This window comes from Protobothrops mucrosquamatus, unplaced genomic scaffold, assembly GCF_001527695.2.
Source record: "Protobothrops mucrosquamatus isolate PMUCROS unplaced genomic scaffold, P.Mucros_1.0 scaffold1519, whole genome shotgun sequence".
NCBI classification, from domain to species: domain Eukaryota; kingdom Metazoa; phylum Chordata; class Lepidosauria; order Squamata; family Viperidae; genus Protobothrops; species Protobothrops mucrosquamatus.
Genome location: NW_015387691.1, coordinates 37,406 through 58,010, shown reverse-complemented (window position 1 = coordinate 58,010; position 20,605 = coordinate 37,406). Strand labels below are relative to the sequence as shown.

General features: G+C 39.9%; 1 protein-coding gene across 1 annotated transcript in view; it reads right to left on the bottom strand.

Annotated features, from left to right (window-relative positions):
* The window catches only part of MAML3 (mastermind like transcriptional coactivator 3), a 272,729-nt gene extending 254,783 nt beyond the window's left edge, over nucleotides 1–17,946 (bottom strand). Inside the window, exon 1 of the mRNA XM_029285330.1 lies at nucleotides 17,491–17,946. Coding sequence (XP_029141163.1) covers nucleotides 17,491–17,946 — 456 coding nt within the window. The remainder of the gene's footprint in view (nucleotides 1–17,490) is intronic.
* Between the last annotated feature and the right edge of the window lie 2,659 nt (nucleotides 17,947–20,605).

Genomic DNA, 20,605 nt, shown 5'->3' with positions numbered 1-20,605 from the left:
CATACTGTAACAAAGTACTTCTTAAACCACATTCTGTGGAACAACTTATTCCCCAAGCAACATATTTTGCAAATTTGTCCTCAGCTCCATGAAAAGGCTTTTTGTGGCTTTTGGATCAGTTTAGCCAAGTAAGTACCGCATGCATGAAGAAAATATGTTGGCAGATCAGTTTTTCAGAGGTCACATTGTTAAATTTCGGGGGGGGGGAATCCCACAAAAAACTTTTGGTTAAAAATTAGAAGAGAATAGGCACTGACTTTTTTCATTTTTTTTTTGTAAAAGTATCTTTTAACTTTTATTATAACCTATACCAAATATTGAAATAAGCTAAATACTATATTAGCTCTTTGAGCTTTTATCTACTGCTGGATTGGAGTGCTACACATTCATTGTTGAGTCAGCAGAAAATAGAATCAACATGAAAATTTGCTGTCTCAGGCTGCCACTCCCTATTCCATCTCCATTCCCCATTTTAAATCTGCACTCATCTGACTTTCCACCAAAATTGTAATAACGACTAACAGATTCTGTACATCTTAAAGCTGCCCTTGGACTATGTTGGAGTAAGGAAACACTACTCAAATAGTGTTCATACATCTAAGGAGAATTTAAGCCTAGATCACTTTCTGGCTAGAGAAAACATGAAGGGAACATTACAGGGAAACAGAAGAAAAAAAATGTTACCATGCCAAGTTGTGCCACAGTTTAGATGTAAATGGAGAAAGCCTAAGATTTGAATACATCCTATTCCAAATATTGATGAAATATAGCTTTAAATGTCAGCAACTACAGATAAGTGTGATTTATAACTGATGTATAGGGGATGGGAAAAAGAATTGTTAATCATGCTTTAATTCAATTTTTTCCTTCCTTCCTCCTTTAAACAAACAGTCAAGAACTCTCATGTTTATTTCATTCACTATATTGCTTGGTGTTATATTGCTTTGTGAGATAAACTGATCAAGGAAACAGCCAACATATTTTACCATATAGTGAATTAACTCAAAAACAATTTAAAAAATGCAGCAAGCTATTTGTATCTGCTGCATGCTTAGAGAAAGTTCAGAGAAAACTGAAGGTAAAAAAAAAAAAGTTCTAAAATTTGTGTTTTTTATTTCCAGTCACATTGTAAAGCAGTACACTATTTCCAGTTTACATTTTTATTTGAATTGGGTTAGGATTTTTTTTTCTCCTGTTCAATCATATCCAAATCCCTGCAGTTTTCTTGGCAAGATTTTTCTGAAATGATGTGCTATTGCCTCCTTCCTAGAGCTGAGAGAAAGCTCCAGGCTTTGTGTTTAAGGGGAGACTAGAACTCACTGTCTCCTGGCTTCTAGCCTGATGCCTTAACCACTACACCAAACTGGCTGTTTCTTTCTTTCTGATTTTAAATTACTTTAGAGGGGGAAAAATGACAGCCTGAAAAAGTCGTCTTATCTGCTTTATTGAAATACTCTTAAATTTGTTAATCTGGGATACGATGATTTAGAAGCAGTTGTTTAAAAATAATAGCTGAGAACCTGATTTCAAAAAAATTATTTTTCAGAAACTTGCAGAAAAAGATATCAAACGATGGGTGGGCATCATGATTTTCTATTCCTTTTCAATTGAGTAAAGGTAAGTTTTGGCTAATTGCAAAGAGCAGCTTGTGTTCTTCAGCTGCTATTTATTGATCAATTATTTATATCTAAGGTATCAGAATTTCTCACTTAAAATCAGGTGCAGAAGCTAGCAGAAAATCCCCCCACTATATACTTTCAAAAGGCAAACCAATTCGTTGTTTCTTAAGTGCTACATGGGGATCTCCTATCAGCAGGTATCAATTTGCTTCTAAATGGTTCAGAAAAGGAGGGAAATATTAAGTGAACACTTACTGGCTCCAGCATTATGATTAGGGTGCTTTTCTTTAAATTCCTTGAACATTTTTACTTACTTCATGACCTTGTATTAAGGTGTATTCTCTGGAATAAAAACTTTTGTTTAAAACTCTTATCTTAAAAATACATACACACAAAACAAGCCACATGGCCTACCTAGGCAAGCTAAAATATACAATAGCGGTTTTTCATACTACCTGTAGATATGAATTCCCCAAATATTAATAAAATATGTACAGCCTTGCTCATCAAAACCAGGGCTGAGAAGAAATACTCAATTAGAATTCTTCCTTTGCAGCTAATAGAAATTAAGAGCTCCTCTGCCCAGTCAAGACTTATATCATTCAACTGTTTGATATTCAGAAATGTACTGTATGATGGACCATGACATAAATGAAAAAGGACAGTATCTTTTAAAGTTGATACTATTTTTTTAAACCATAATAATAATATTATGGAATGGTTTGGGAACAAGGATTCAATCAGTGTTACCATTTCAGCCTACAGTCATGTTGATCTCCATTGCTAAAACAAAATATTTTATAATACTGTGTGTTGAGTTTATTTCCTACAATCTCCCATCTGGAATACTAGTTTTTCTTATTGAGGAATTGAAAAAGGGCTCACAAGTCCTGGATCTTCTGTCACCACCACAGAATCTTTTCTTGTCAGCATAATTTGCATCTTCCATTTACAAAATTGCATTCCTCAATATTGTACTCATGTTACAAACAGCTACAGTTCAGATCTGCTAAAAGTTCAACACATGTATTCATTTTTTTGCAAACATTCGGTCTCCAAATCAACTATATTTGGAACACATGCAATCTAGGCTGTTTAATTGATGAATAAGTCTACCCACAATCTAAAAGCATATGTTTAGTACATGCTATGTTATGTTGTGCTATGCTATGCTAATGGGATGTCTTATAGTATAGTACATAGTTTCCCTTACTTCAAAAAACAATGTGTGAGTTTATGTTCAATCAGCTGGGGTAATTTGGAAGAAGCTACATGGAGGCAATGATTTTTTATACTGCACATTTTATATCAGAATTTATTCCACAAAAAGTATCTTATAAAATTATTTTAACAGAAATATTTCATCTATAAATTATACAGAAAGATTACATTATAGTTCAAAATCTACATAAATGTTATGAGAAGGGACTCAAATATGCAAGGCTTTAATTTCATGTTTGAAAACATTGCTTGCAAAATTCATGTAGACATTTAAGCTCCATAAACCTGTGTGATTTTACATAGTCAAACAATTTGACATAAAGCTCCTGTTACCAAAACAAGGAATAGATGAAAACTGGATCTCCTGCACAAAAGAGAATTGTTTCTAGTCCTTTCCATAGGCAGGAGAAAAAAACACACAATAAATGTAAAACATTGATATGATAAAAGCATACATTTTATATATCACTGGAATTATTTCATGATTTATTATCTTTCCTGTAATACAGTTATCTACTTAGAAGTTCCTGGATTCTTGTATGCCTGTCAATTGGTTCCTATCTGGCCTGTCAGAAGCCCAACATCTATTTTCATAGTATTCTGACAAATTATTTACCCAAAGACATAGCAACTAGACAAATTTCAGAGAAAGGCCACCTTCAGGTTATCAAATGAAGAGATTCTCATTACTTACACCAAAGACAGGAACTTACTGCCATTCAAATGGTATTAAATTATAGCTTTAAGCAGTCCTGTGACCTTACCTTATCTGCACTTTAATAATGGCATGGACATAACTTGGCAATCTCTTTTTCTCACCATTTCTCTATAACATTGCTTTCATTTGAGAACCAGTGTGGTCTAATGGTTAAGGCACCGGGCTAGAAGCCAAAAGACTGTAGTTCTGCCTTAGGCCAGTGGGTAAACTTGGGCCAGACATTCTTTCAGCCCAACTCATCCCACAGGTGGTTGAGTGGCAAAAATATGAGGAGGAAGGAGTATCTGTGTGTTCACTGCCTTGAGTTATTGATATAAATAAATAAACAAATAAAATATTTTTTCCATCTCATCCCTGAAAAAAAGACATTCTTAATTGTTGTTTTCCAACAAACTGAAAGTTTTACTGTCTCTGAAATCTGACACACTTTATCAACCATTGTGTGGGTTACTGAACAATCAGATTACTCCCAAAAGATCAATTCAAGCTAGCACATACTGGATACTTTAAACAGTTATAGGCACACACTCCCTCCTCCAGTACCTGGGTATTGTCCTCCAGAACCATTCTGCTTTGGGTAGGAGAATTCATTTCTTTTAAATCTGCCTTTCCTTCTGTATCTGCCAGGTATGGGAGCTAACCCCTGGCTGGGAGACCTGGATCAATCCAAACAGCAGCTGACTAGCAGTAAATAGCCTCTTATGCAGTAGAGCAACAGAAGGCCAATTTATGTGCACACACCTAGTGCCTATCAATTGTTTGTACTGCTTTTGAACATAGGCATAGTGTTCTTTTGAAAAAGCAGTCAAACCTTCTTCAGTAAGTCTGAACAACAGTTCACAGCCTAGAGAGGTTGCACCATGAAGAAATCCAATTAATGTATTTTCCCCACTTTGCCAATTGCTTCAAGCCTGGTGGATAAAGAACTTTCTCTTCCCTTTTGCCTTGGACCCCCCACAAGTGATCCTCAAACTGACTCAGTAACTTTGTGAAGGTAATAGGTTTCCATCTCCTGCCTTAAATATGAATAAAATAGTGTACACATTTCCTTTAAAACTTTCATGTCCTGTACATGTTCTTACCTTTTCAATGTTTTTTCCTCAATGTGTTTCTCAATACATTTCATGTCAGATAGAAAATCTAGAAGTTGCTTCAGTTATAAATGTGAGAATTTGAGTGTTTCCTATTTTTCTCCATGATTTTATGGTCTGTTGCACATTTAGGTATCATTTTTTTTCATGCATAGAAATCATGCTTGAATCAACATTAAAAAACATTTAATTAATTTAAAATAGTTGAAGAATATTAACAAGACCCTTTGCAAAGACCCTCCCATTTCTCCCATTCTAATGAACTTAAGAGTATTTCAAATGAAGAGAAGATAAATGTAATGAGAACACCTGAGACTAACTAACATACCTTTTTTAAACCACAGGCACAAAGCAAAATTTTATTTATTTATTCATTTATTTATAAAATGTATTGGCTGCCCATCTTATGATAGATCAACTCTATTATTACAGTATCTAAAATGTCAGATTATTTCTCATCCTAGCACTTCAAAGTTGTCATTATCATCTTGATTTGAAATCTATACACTAGTTCGTACTTCACTAGAAATAATTATTCCTCATTCAAAACAAATAAGCTCCTATAGTGTTGCTACAGATATCAACAGAAATCCAAATTGTTACCAACTACAGTTCAGGCTGTTTTTTTTTCATTGTTCACTTTCAGTGGTATTTTCACTTAACACCTGATAGATTTGGTGCTCAGAAGAGTATGTTATGTTCAGTCCAAAGAAGTCACAATGATCCTAACCTCAGCTTCTGAATTAGTTGTCTTGTCTATATTTGCGACACCTCTGTATAATGAAATAAGAGTAACCCAGAATGAAAACCTTGAATATTGTGTTCAACATATAATTCTTAGACAGAGACAATCCATTCTTAGAAGTTACTTCTGGAATTATTTTTGTTGGAGAAGCAACAATTGGAATATATTAATATCATGCTGGATAAGATAACAGGCCCACTATTCCGAATTCTTTTTCCACAGTGGTCAATCATCAATGGGAATCCACAAGCAGAACAGTAACACCCAGCAATGCCTGCGGAGAAGATGTCAAAACAGACAAGATGGCAAATGCCAATATTAAATATACAAAAGAGGAAGGACTTATATAATAATGTGACTTCCACCCACTTGCCTGTTTTGACCTCATCTCATGGATGCTGCTGATAACTCTATCTCATCCATAGTCCCCAAAAATGAGTTTCAAAAGGGAAAAGCTTTCATTGTTCTTTTGTATTTGAACCACCATAAATAAAGACTGATCAACGAACCCGATTACTTCAGAGATTCTATTGTTTACTGTATGAAGTGACTATTTCTTGCTAGTCCCTGCATTGTTTTTAACCAGTTACTACTTCATAAAATGTCATATTTAATCTATGACTTCTAAATGCGAGCTTCACGAAAAGAAACTCCAAATAGCTTTGCGTGTTTGTTACCGATAAGACAATACTTATCTACTTAATGCATTTAACCATGTTATTATGCTTTCTTCAGCAAAATTTATCCTGTTTACTTTATAATGTAACCTTTATTAATATTACTTTAACTAGCTTGACATTTCTGAATACCTAAAGTTTTATTTTATTTTGCCTTAGAACAACTAATCTTAAGAACGCTACACATTTTTCTCAGGTGAGGAGTCCCATATTTGTATTCTTTTGGAACTCTTGAATAGGTTTCATTCAAACCAACAAAATCTATAAATTTGTTTGCCTCTTCAGCTCGTTTCTTTCCTAAAGCATCTTCTCTACATTTTCTAGAGATGTAGAGAACCCATTCAGCTTCTCTACACTCTCCTTTTAATCAGCTTGCTATCCAATTTTTCAACCACGTATGTTTTATCACTGATATATTTAAATTTTATTTCAGTAATTTTAATATTAATGATTTGGTTCTCAAAATTCCTTCTTACACCATTGCCTATTTGCATTTATTTTATGCAAGGTTATTTTTTCTGTATTATGTCAAGTATTGAACTTTATAAAGGATTTTTTTTCTAATATTATCCTTGATATTACCCATTAGCATGCAAAGGACAGAATTTGAATCACCTTTACTGATAGGCAATAAACATTTTAGCTGAATGTCTATTATCATAGTTTGTTAACATTAAGTATTCCTTCAACAGTTTTCCTCTCCTGAACACACTTATGACTGCATTGTAGGAGATGATCTGACATGTATTGCACTTTTGGGAGGGGAAAGGGACTGTTTCCTTCTTATTTTTAAATAAAATATGATACATAAATAGGATCTGAAATGTATTATTTCCAATCAGTCCAATAAGACTCACATTTATCACAATTCTTGGGGTTTTTTTTAGGGAAAAATCCAGGTTGTCCCTCCTCTGGCTAGTCCCACTATCAGTTGTTCCAAGATAAAATAAAAGGAGCATATAACTTTTTTCTGTGCCCATTGTTGATCTCAGGATCACTATCCTAGCCCAGAATCCTAAAGTAACAAGGAGCAGGCAATATCATAACCTGGAATAAGAAATTATAAAGGGACAGAACTTGTTTTCTAAATTCTAAAATATGGTAGAGTTACATTTAATTATTGTTAGAAAGCTTGTTAATTTTATTTTTTCCACTAATTTTAGTAAAGCTCAAAATAAATCATTTCAAGAGCATAACTTGAAGAATTACACAATTTTTTAAAATAATCACATAATATACTGACCGCTTCACCATCATCGGCAAAAGCTCTCCTATATCTAACTCCTAACTAGAGATGTTAAGAACTAAAGCTGGGATCTCTCACCTTTAAAGTTGTTGATATGCAGAATTATTATAGCTCTTCATAATTCCTCAACAAGAGGAACCCAGATTAATACTATCAGGTTCCTACTACCAAGATTAAAATATAAGTAATTTGCCTGAGAATACAAACATCTGACACAGCTAGGGAATAAAGACTTAGTATACAAATGTAACCCTTCAAATTTATGATACTCTTTTCTTCAACATTATACATTTGACTTTTCTCACTACTGAATTAAAGTGTTATTCACTCATCCTTAAATTTGTGTGACTTCCTATATTTCATCTATTGTATCTATACTCAAGAGTTGTGTTATACACTATAAATAAGAGTATAAGTAAAACTATTATTCCTCAATAGTGCTGGCTCCTTTCAGCATATCACTGTCATGAATTTATAGCAGGAGAGGATATGATTCCAAAACTCTCTGTGAGCTTCTCTCATATCACCCTATTTGAGCATCTCATTCGTTAAAATAATGTGGAAAAAATATGAGGAAAAACACCAAGACAGAAATGAGAAGCTATCTTTTTTTGTGTAAACATTTTATTAATTTTCTAATTTTACAAACATAAATACTTAATAAACATGTTGTCTGGGTCCATTGGTAATTCAGTGGTACATATTAACTTTCTCATTCTAGTTCCAATAATACACCATCCAGTGCTTCCTTGATCCTCTCTTCTTCCGGTGGTATGCATTTTTCCACACTGGGCAAATACAATTCTTGTTAATACATATACAATTAAATATAGACATCTTCATCACATTTTTCTGGTATTATACATAATATTGATGTCAGTTTATAATATCTTTTCTAGCCAAAATATATTTCAATTGCATTTGCACTTAAAATCCATTTGTTCAATCAGTATCCTGTTTTTCCCGCTTCTTAAAAAAAATTAATTTCCCATCAATGTTCAAAATATCTCTATCGCTTATAATTTTCTCTGAAATGAGAAGCTATCTTGTCATGACAGCACAACTATTATGTTACATCTTAGACAACTGGCACTAGCAAGCTGCTGGGCAATCATCTTTCTTACTTCAGGAGGAAGCAGGGAGGAAGTGACATATTGATAAACATAGAAAAACTGGGAAATAGACAACAAAGATAAATTCACATCTTTTATAGTTTTCTGGACACTGACATAAAGATAAGGGAGGTTCCTGCATCTAAAAGTGAAAATATGAATTTCATAAAACTGTCAAATACAATCGTGCAAATATCGTTCCCTCTTCCTTCCCAACTAGAATAATGGACAGTCAACTCAAACTACGGGTGACCCTTAATGACCATAACCAAATAAATTATGTAGATACAACAAAACCACTTCCAGAAATGCATCTGCCCCGAAAAATATGGTGCTACCTGAACAGACTCAGAACAGGCCATGCCAAAACTAGAGCAAAGCTCTTTAAATGGGGAATGGCTAAGAGCTCACATGATTGTGGTGCACCTGAACAAATAATAACCCATATAGTTCGAGAATGTCTCCTCAGGAAATTTCAAGGCACTTGGGATGACCTCATTGCAGCTACACCAGAAGCAATTAGGTGGTTAGCTTCCCTAGATATTGAACTATATCATCTATCCTATTGTGATTCTGTGGCACCATATCATGGCGATTTTATCATGTTTTTACCCTAATTTAATATTTCATCTCATCTGTTGTATTGTTCACCCACTTTACATACATGTATTTGCTAAAGCTTTATTTAAACTGATATTTATGTTTGCATATATAATGTGGTTTATTAGAGTTGTAAATCAGTGATTGCATGACCTTTGAAGATGCCATATACATATGCTATACACTAAGATGATGATTGTGGAAAGGTGTTGATATCACCCTTTTCCTTTCAAAAATAAGAAAGCCCAGCTCTCCTCTGACTTATTAGAAGCTAGGAAAGAAGTTGGTGAAAGAGGAGGGGAAAAGATGAGTATCCTAATGACAAACATAAATGGATGATCAGTGCTTCGCCAGTAATCAAAGGGAAAGAGATGTTCCTCCATTTTCCAGAGGTTTGTGATATCTGAACACAAACAAAATTAAAGTAACCTGACCTCCAAAAGAAATGACCAAATATTACAGACTTTATAGACCTTGATTTTGTGATGAAATATTGACAATTTAAGAAGGAAATGTTATTTAAACCCAACACACTTAAAGATGAATTTAGTCTGTTTCATTTACTATTAGCCCAAGGCAGAAAACATGGCCTCAGTCCATGACTACATTACTATATTAAAGCACTAGTGGGTCCAAAGACACTATCTCAACCAAAATCCATTCACCCAGATTACTCACATATTTCTATTCCTACATCACTCCACATTCACTTTTCTTTCACACACAACACACACAAATGGAATCACTATGAGATTGCTTCTTCCATCATGTAATCATAAGCATCCCTGTCATGATTTTCCACATCTTCCCCAGTGTAACCTCAGTGTATGCTTCCCTGTGTATGCTCTTCCTCATACCAATTCTCAGCTCTCACCATCTCTTCCTGAAGTTCATCTAGATAAGGCTTCCATTCTTTTCAATGCACTGGATTGCCCTGAATTCATTTGGGTCATGTCAGTTTTCATACTCTGCCCTGTTGTAGAACTGTTCTATCACAGCCGGCAGTGGTCATAAAGTCTGTCCCTTTCTCTTACAAATGGGGGCAGCCATGTTTCAAACCAAAGCACTGGTCTCTAGCCCTCCAAATCTTTATTTCCAAAGAAGAAAAGTAGTTTAAAAGTCATGGGCACCAACAGGACTCTTCACAGGAAATGAAGAGGTACTGTCACAGATCTTGCAAAGTACAGGGGCACCTCTGGGCAACCTATGCTTATTCCAAGATTATGGAATAAGGTATTTTCTACGTGAATAGGAATAACACTGCATAGCACAATAGATGTTTATACCTTCCTATTTGATCCAAGACAATGGCAAACCTTTTAGAGACCGAGTGCCCAAACTGCAACCCAAAACCCACTTATGCATCGTCGAGTGCCGGGTGGGCGTGGCCCATTGGGTGGGTGTGGCCATTGGGTGGGTGTGGCCCATTAGGTGGGCACGGCTGCGGTGGTAACAGCAGACTGGGACTAAAAAGTTCAATCAATCAATTCCAACTTTGCAAGATCTTTTTTTTTCCCACAAGAAGTTGAAATTGACTGATTGATTGAAACTTTTTTGTTTTGCACACGGCGGCGGAGGCCTAAAGCGAAAAGGTTTTATAAAACCCAGCTGAAGGCCTAGGACTGGGGCAATGGCACGCGTGCCCACAGAGAGGGCTCTGAGTGCCGCCTCTGGCACCCGTGCCATAGGTTCGCCACCACTGATCCAAGATAATTAAGTAGATACAAACAGCAGTCATAACAAAGTGTATGGAAGATACTATAACTAGTCTAGCAAAAACAAAACATATTTTAGCATCAATATTTCTTTGAATGGGGTAACAGTAAACCATACTGGACACAGACAGACTCTTAATAAACATATCGCAATCAGGGTACAAAATTGCAATGCTCTCATATTTTCTGCTTAGAAAGCTCTTCTAAATCTATGGAATATAAGACAAGACACTTCTGCATATTTCAATTCATAATCACTATGGCCATATAAAAACTAAAGATTAGTTAGCGTTAAAAGGGGAAATGACAAGAGCCACATGTGCCTCCTACTCTCTTTTCAGATACTATTTTCTCCCAGTTGGATTTGTTTCAAAAGCTAATTTCTGGCTAAAAGAAAACTGGTGCTGGGGGAAGGGGCAACTGCAGGAGTTAAACCACACAGGCCATGGGGAGAGGATTCCCATTCATCTTTTCTGCTCTTAAACCTGAAGTTTCAATACATCTCATATTTTGACTTGACTGCTCCAGATATGGGTTTAAATAAATGATCAGACGCCATGTCTCATTTAGCCTTACTGGAAGTTACTTCCGAGAAAGCATGCTCACAAGGAGCATTTTGACTGGATAAAATTAACACCTAAATGGATTGGAACTAAGGGTGAACTAAGAAGAGGCTGTACACTAGATCCAAACTGCCACATATAAGAAATCCTATCCTTATAGCAACCTCACTCAGAACTGCAAAATCAAAAAGATATTTCTGAAGTTTTCCATACTTTACTTTTCCCCCCTGTGAGTTTCCAATGTTTCTGTCACTAACACAAAAAGAGCCTCAAAAAAATGCCACTGTCCTCACTTATGTAAAAGCTCAGATGGTATAGTGGTTAATTTCTTGTATCATGACTTAAGATAAGATAACCTTTATTGTCATTTTCTTTTTACTGTGGGCACAACGGCACAGATCAAAAATGAAATTTAGTTGCCCGCTCTCAAAGTGAAACACATACATGACACACACCTAAACATACTATATACAACATATGTATAGACCCACACCCCTACATATACATGACAAATAAATATTAAATACTGTCCATCTTGAATATATAACGGAAGGAGGAAGCTTGAGAGTTCACAAGGTTAATGCTGTATGGAATGAAACTATGGCTGTATCTGGATGTTCTGCTACAGATACCACGAAGCCTCCTCCCAGAAGGTAACAAGGAAAACAGGTCGTGAAGAGGATGTGTAGTGTCCCAGATAATCTTACGGATCCTGCTCAAGCAACGCTTCTGTGCTATGTCCTGGATGGGAGGAAGGGACCTCACCCACGGAATCTCACTGTCTCAGGTCAACCTACTTTTCTGTTGCAATGACAGTCTGGAGGATGAAATGTCATGTATTCTGCATTGAACCACTGAAGACAGGATATAAATCTAATAATGACTATGAGCACAGGTCTCTCTGAAGTCTTTCAAAGTAAATATGTGATTCCTGCTATAAAAATATTAAAAGGGATGGCGATAAGAGATAACTATTTGATTAACTTTATTCTAAATATATATAAAAATATAAATTTGTTTTACTCTGTTTTATATTTTCACAAAGTATTTTTTCTACTAATTCTGCTAATTCAAAAAGTTAATACAAACCAATATATCAGGTAGGAAGATATATCTGGACTTTATCTGTCACTGATAATAAAAAGGAAGACAAACAACATTCTTCTTTTTTCTGAAATCCCATGCAAACTGGATTTAAAAGTAGTACAGAAGACTTCACACTATTTCTGGCATCTTCCTATTATTTTTTTAAAAAAAGATTTGCTACCTACTGCAAAAAAATTCTCAAAAATATAAATCTTGACCACAGATTTGTCAATAAGAAGTACTATGCTCCTGACTATCTTATAACTGAAGCTCTCTTTTTTACAGCTATTAAAAACAGTATTCATAATAATGAATTATAATGAAGGGAAATATTTTAATACAAATATCCCCAAGTACGAGCCCTAAGTTTAGTCAGCAGCAAAGCAGATTGATTGGATTCGCATTAACCTAAGCCAGGGTGTCAAACTGCTGGCCTGTGGGCCAGATGCATCATGTCGAAACCGGCAATGGAAAAAAAGTCCCGATACGTCACAATACATCATGTGACGTTGCAAGTTTGGCACCGCTGACCTAAGCCAATGGTCCCCAATATGAATGCTTGAAAGGAGTTCTCAGAACCACTTCAAACGTTGCCATCAGATTATAATTTTAATTTCATATAAAAGGGAAATCTTACACATGTAGAGCAGGGGTGTCAAACTCGCAACAGTCACGTGACGTGTTACGACATATTGCGACTTTTTTTTTCATTGCCGACAATGGAGTGCTCAGTTTTGGCATGATGTATCCAGCCCAGGGGCCGGCAGTTTGACACCCCTAGAGTAACATTCTTATTTTTTAAAATTCATATTACAGCATGTTTTGAGTTTGGTCTAATGGTTAAAGCACAAGGCTAGAAAGCAGACGACCTTGATTTCAAATATGAAAGCCAGCTGTGTGACTTTGGGTCAGTTTCTGTCAGCCCAACCAACCTCACAGGGTGGTTGTTATGGGGAAAATAGGAGGAGTATGTGTTATGGGGAAAATAGGAGGAGTATGTGTTATGGGGAAAATAGGAGGAGTATGTGTTGAGTATGTTCACCACCTTGACTTATTTATAAAATAATAAAGGTGGGATGGATGGATGGATGAATAAATAAGGCTAATGATAAACTAAGGTCTCTTGACATGCAAGAGTCTTCTAAGGTCTGAATTCTGACTCAGCGTACATGAAGCAACCTGCTCAGCCCCAACCAGAATTGTAAAATTGGCATCTTTAACAAGAAAATCATTGCTTTTGTGTAGAAAAAAAAAGTTGTCTACATTTTACTATTCCTAGCTGGAAAAAAGCAAACGCAACAGTGACTGAATTTCTAGTGGAAAATATTAAAACGAAAGAAATATCCATAATGGACATTATACCAGCTGCTTTTAAGATTTCCGTTGGAGAAAGCTAGCTACTCCAGAGGGCACATTCAAGCAGCTAATCTCTTTATGATGATAATGAGATTCAACAGAGCTGTACCGTCCCACTTCCCGCGATGGGTAACACCCGACCGTTTAACTAGTGGGGCAGCGAGTTTAAAAGAGAAAGGAAATGGCTGGAATGTGAACCTGGTTTGCACGGAACCGCTGGACCGCTAAGTAGTACTGCAAATGCAAACCCTATTGGGAAGCAAGATGCGGAAACAGCTAGAGGACTCAACCCTAACCTGATTACTGAACAAAAGGTTTCGCTCATGCACCCCGCGTTTCTGACTGGCCTAAACCAACGCCAGCACGCAAAGCCTCGAGTTTCTTGCGAGCGAAATAAGTGCCTCCCTTTATACTTCGCCTTTCTCCTGCGTATTCTTCTGCGTGTGCTCTTCCCCTCCCCGATCTGTGGGCCCTTTTCTTCCCGCCTTTCTTCGCAAGACTATTTGCGCGCCTGATCGAGGGCAACAGCGGAGCGTGCGCAACGCGAGCTTGGGGGTTGAGGGCGCTCCTCTGCCAGTCTCGCCATTTGCAGGGCTGGAGAACTCCCCGGCGCTGCCTTCAAGGGTGGCCTCGCTCTTTCTCGTCTCACGCGCCCGCCCGCCCGCCCGCCCACAAAGTTTTATGGTGCACCCTTCTTTCTTCCTTTGTATGCCGCTATTGAATCTTTATTTCTTGGTGAAAAAGATCAACCCCTCAAGAGAACGTACTGGCAACAACATTCTAGCTCCCATCTTCTGCAACGGTCACTACAAGTCACTAGTTCTAGTAATGGTTACTACCCTATTAGTCCCGCCCTAGGCATGAAAGGGTTACTTTGAACCAGTCACTCTTAACTCACATGGGCTTTTAGTTGTGGGGAAAAGGGAAGGAGTATTGTTTGCCTCGAGTTATTTTAAAAATGACGGGGTGTAAATAATAAAAATGACTGCTACAAGCAAGAGAACTTTTCCCTTGTTTTGTTCAGAGCATAAAAATGTCACGCGGTGGTTAGAATTTTAATTCTGCCTCTTTAATATCTTTCATGTGCATGAGGCAAAATTATTTTACATGCATTCTTATTAAAACCAATTTTTAGATGGCAGGAGAAACAAAAACCAGTAAGAGTTCTGGTGTGCAAAAAAGCGGGTTTCATTTTCTCCACCCAGGTCTAGAGAGAGAACCTGACAGAACCTGTGCTCTGTGGAGGAACGCAATTTCGGGAGCATTAAGTTCTTCTCTAAGCCGAGCTTTCCCAAATTAGTTAGGAGTCCAGCTCCCATTATTTAAGACGCCCGACGAGCCGAGGAGAATAAAGGTTGCAGCCCAGGGTACGTAAGGAACCCCCGGCGAAGGCTTAGAAAAAGCTTAAGGACCGCTGCCCAGAAGACAAAGCGGCGGGATTCGCGGGAGACGTAGAGAGCGACGGGCCCCGCCTGGAGTCGGCCTTTCGCGCGGCGGTGGGAGGGAAAGAGGCGGGCCCCGCGTACAAGAAAGGCGCGCGCGCAGCGCCAACAAGACTGTTTCAGTCAACAAATTGTTCCTTTCCCGTCGTGGGAGGAGCCGCCGCCGCTGCCTTTAGCAAGGCGAGAACATCAGTTCCTTTCTCTCGCCACCCGCCCACATTCTCTTGTCGCCGCAACACCCATCAAGTTTTCAGGCTGTCGCTCTGCGGCTAACCCCCTCGCCAATCCGCGCCTTCGGGTTTCCCACCCCCCACCCTAAAAGGGGGGGGAGGGAGAGGCGTGCCGGCTTTGTCAGGCAGACGCCAGCTGGTGGGGTGGCCTTCGGAGGGGAGGACCGCACAGGGGCGGGGGATGTTTTAACTGTCTCCCGGCAGCTACCGATTCTCATTACCAGCCGTAGGAAGAAGAAAGCAAATGAACCATGAACTGCCCGCTCTCTTTTACAAATGAGCACGTGCTTTATGTGGCCTTGCGCTAGAGGAGGTCAGCAACTTCGGCCAATTTGGCCGAACGTCTGCCGTTGGAAGCCTATGGAGATATGGTCGCGAGTAAGCAGGTCCCGTTAGTTACTCTCGAGTAAGTGTGTTTCTGCTTGCATGCTTGAAGATTAGGGCCGAATACAGGTTTAATAATTATGGTTAGTAAGACGGCATAAGTCTTTCATGCCGCAATCCTTCCTCATTCAGTTATGCACATTTAAAAGACTTAAGTAAACAAGCCGGGAAGTACAGCTGCCAACTGAACAAACAATGCCTCCCTTAACCAAACTAGTGCTTGCGGCCCGGTAAGACGCCTCCAGTGTGTACACAATCTCTGTGCATTAAAAGCGCAAGATTTCAAAATCTCTTCCAACTATGCTGTCCTTTATTGGACTCTACAACGCGAAAATGGCCATTAACAAGAAAAGATCCGTTAACTCAGATTAGCCTCCACATCTAAGATTTCGCTCTTGTATATGTTTCTTGGGAGTAAATCTCGGTGAACACCGTGAAGTCCGAGCACGGTAGACTTGCGCAGGGATAACGGTATTAACCTACTTCCTGCCCGCTATGGTCTAGTAATAGGTTAATACCGCTAGCCCTGCGCAAATCTACAGTACTAAACCCTAGGATGTTCAACGAGATTTACTCCCAAGAGTGGAATCTTAAGATTTGGAGGGCGGGGGGGAGGAGGCTAACCGATTTAGCCAGAGCAGCTAGCACGAAATGATTCTTCTTGAAAGGTATTCAATAAAAGCTTAAACAGGGTGCACTTTGTTTTCCCACAAGCTCGTTAGCCCCTGGTGTTACCCGCTGCCTGCCCTTTATAATGAGCGCGTTTTAGCAGCGAGTCTTGGGAAACGCCACTTGCTACTCAAGAGTCATTACGCCACCAACAGACGAACTGCCGCCCCTTTGCTTTTCCTCTTCCGAGTCTTTTAAAAGACCAAGAAAACTTTCGCGTTGTTTTGTTTTTTTTAATCCAGCCGAGGTGGCTGATGAGTGGCTGATGGATGCTTTAAAGAGGCTTGATTGGGCTACTTCACCACCCATACACTCACGCTGCCGGTCGAGGAAGAGCCTGCCCAACTTTTCTTCCGAGAGCTGTCACTCCCGCTCTGCAGAGCCAGCCCACAAGTTCTCCCTCCGCTGGATTTAAAGAGGCAGCGAGTCTGTTTCCCCCCCCCCTTTTTTTAATTTATTTTTTTTTCATTCTTCCAGACACGTACCCACGCTCGCTTTTGCACAGGCGCGCGTCCTTTTCTTGCCGTCTCCGGCTTCGCTCAACTGCTTTAGATCGCCCGAAGACGCCCCGAACCCTCCAAGCTCTGACCCCGGAGGCGGCTCTTCCAAAAATACGAATCATTAAGCACCCATCTATATATTGTCCGGCGATCTAAGGAACAGGGGGCTGGGAAGGAAAGCTACTTGAGCGGGCGGTGTGTACGAGACCATTCCTTCTACGGTATTTCAGAAACTGTCAGGAATTGGCAAAAAAGGGGAGCGCGGTTGGCCGCCTCCGCCATGCAGAGCTTTCAACTCTTCTTCAAACGATCCGCTTTGCTTCCTGGATTCCCTTATTAGTTATAGGACCAAAGTTTCCTCTCCCCGCCCATTCCCCGGTCTCAGCCAAGCATCCCTCGCTCGCTCCCCTCCCAAACTCCCACATCCGTTCAGGCGAGAAGCGAGAGCTAAATGAGAGTAGCGCCTGCCCACAAGGGCTCCGCAGCCGCCCCCAGCCCCCTTGCCCGCCCCCTTACCATGATCAGTGTGTGATTCCTCTGCTCGGCTGTAGCAGGCTCGGCATCTTGTGGCTGTTTGCTCGAATGTGGTTGCTTGCTGCCACCGCCGGAGCTCGATTTCTTGGCCCTTTGCTCCAGGGTCCTCTGGTAAAGGCTCACTGTGTCCCTTCGCTCCAGCTCCAGCTGCTCGGCCTGGGCTTGCTGGTACCTGTTCTCGCAGCTGACGTGATGTCTCCGGCAGCCTTCAATGCGTTGCCTGAGCCTCTCCACCACGGTGCTGTGTTTGGGAATGCCGCCGCTCCCGTTAGTACCACCGCCGCCGCCGCCGCTATGAGTAGCATTGTGGCCGGGAGGAGGCCCGTGGGGAGCGCTGTTCACGCCGATCCCGGCCCCGCCGAGGCTGCTGCTCAGGTTATTGTTGAGACAAATGCTGCTGCCGTTCGTGGCGGCAGCGGGGGTTGGAAAATCCCCCATCCCTTTCACCGTGCACACTATTTTGGAAGAACTTTTTCCCCCCCTCTCCTTTTACACGCGGGCTCCACACAGCAGGCAGAAACGCCGAAGGAGGGGGAATCCTCCTTTTGGGATACTCTCTAGTGGGCCATGGAAACGCTAACCGACCCAAGCAAAAAATGTTTGGGGGTTGTAAACAACGCAGCAAAACCTCTTTCTTGCCGATCCTCTCGGGTGGGAGGGAGGGGTAAAAAAAAAAAAAACCACGCCAAAAGCAGAAAGCCCAAACCCGGAGGTGCTGTAAGGTTATCGCCAGACACAATCAACACACAGAAGGTATCCGAACACAGGGAGCACAGCCGCCGCCGCCGCTCGGTTACAAACTCCAAGGAGGAGAGCTCAGAGCTGCTCCCCTTTTAAATAATCCATCCTTTCCGAAAGAAATTCCGGAGCGAAAACCTTCTTGGCCTCCCCATGTATTAAAACAGAAAGAGGGGGGGGAGAGGCGTCCCCAAAAGCGGTATGTAGAGATAGAACCTTTCCGCACTTGCACGTTCACAAAACACCTAGGACGGGCACCCACTGGTCAAGGAAGACACATGTACAACCCACAATGCATTCACACCTCGCACCATCAGAAGACAGGCAACGCCGCTTTCTTAATTGTGTTTTCTTTCCGGGGGGGAGGGGGGAGAAAAGGGAGGGGAAAAAAAGTTTGGGTGTTTATGCCGCACCGTGTTCTCAAAGTACTTTGGCTGCTCAGTTGTATTTTTCAACAGGAACCTAAAAAAAGCAAATCCTCCGGCTGGGGGAAATCAACACGTGAACAATCCGGGGCGATCTGCAAAGGTAGCTGGCTGAAGGGCTGGCAGAGCGTCGGCGGAGCTGCTACACGCAGAGGGACCGGCTCGGACTCTGCTCTGCCCGCTGCTTCTCCTCTGCCACCATCACAAGGATCAAGTGCGTTACTCTTCCACCTCCTCCGCCTCCTCGTCCATGCCAGCGGAGTGATACCAGGACAAGAGCGCTCAATAAACAGAGCCGCAGCAGCTCCAGCTCCTCCAGGCCGTGAGGCAGTCCCGGGGACAAGGTGCAAAATCCGGCCCGGACCTTTACCCAGCAGGAACGGACACGACGATCCCCACCTAATTCCCCCTCCGGCGCCTACTCGCGCTGTTCGTTACCTTGGGCGGAAAATCAGCTCTGCCAGGACGGAACAAGAAAGGATCCGAAGGGAAGCTGGCGAGGCAGTCAACTTTTGACCTGGTCGCGTGTGATATGTGTGTGTGTGTGTAATATGCGTGCTTGTTTGTGTCCGGTTTCCTTATTGAGCTTCAGTGCAAGCCGAAGCTGTGTATCATGTTAGCCTAAATTCTTGCGTACTACATTGTCAGAATCTGTGCATGGCTCCGCCAAAAGGGAGCAGCCTCTTCGCCTGCCTTGTCTGATAACCTTTTCCACATGGAAAAGTAAAGACGGAGCGGAGAGGAAAAAAAAGAGGCTGGCTTTAAAATGAACCCTGATAAGCCTCCCCTTCTCCCCCCCCCCACCCCATTTGGAAATATTCGTTGTGAAATGATTTGTGCTAGCAGTCTTTTACTCCCTTACTCGAGAGTAAATACATGTTTTCAGACAAACTTATTTTCAAGTTGGTTTAAAGATAATCTTTGCAGCTTAAACTTCAATGGTATTTTCTGTTGACATTCTGTTACATTGTTAATTCAGTAGGCTCAACTTTATTTTTTTAAAAAAAAATTAGGGTGCCAAAGGCTGCCCCCACTTTTTTTTCTATACAAGACTCCTGAAGAGGTTCAGCAGAGAAAATAAAAATAACCACTTCTGTGTTGTTTATTCCCTGTGTTATTTATTGTGTTTGTAACAAAAAGCAGATTACTGAGGTAAGGAACTTACAAAGAAATCCGGGCAAAAAGAAAATTAAACATATGCTACTTGCCCCCATCCCATATATATAATTTAAAACAATTAAAAGTAAACATTTGCTAGGAACTAAGACATAGTATTATATTGCAATAAAGTCACATTTACCTTTTGTACCGATATTTATTACTCAAATTACAACAAAATAAGAATTCAAGTGAGAACTGGTAACAATCTGAAGTATTTCTGAACTTTTTATTTTTAAAAAGAAAGGTAAATGTTTATTGGATGAAAATTGCATTTTTCCAACAACACAGATTGCTAACAAGTGAGAATTGTGTACATGTTTATCTTATTTTGTATATAGGCATAGTTAATACTAACATTGCCTTCAAATAAAAGTTTCAGCCTAAATAGATTTCAACAGGTTTAAGGCTGTAATTCTCTAATGTACTTGGAAGTATTTCTTCTCCATTCTTACATTTCAGTGATATTCATTTAAGTCAGCGTCTCTCAACTTTTTGCAGTTGAGAATAAATAAAATCCTAAGACCACTCAAATACATACTGTACACCTGTTTTCATGCTTAAGAGCATGGAAGTTCACATTCTTTTGTGAGTAAGGTAAGGATTAATGCTATTATTTAGAGATACTCTCCATCCTGAAAGACTTTTTAAAAGTTAAGTTTGATACAAAAAATCAATTCAGAATTAAGTATTTGCCACTTGAATGTATCTGTCTCATAACGTGCTGGTCAAGAATGTCTTTGACAGAAATCTCTCTAATGGCAAATAGGAGCAAG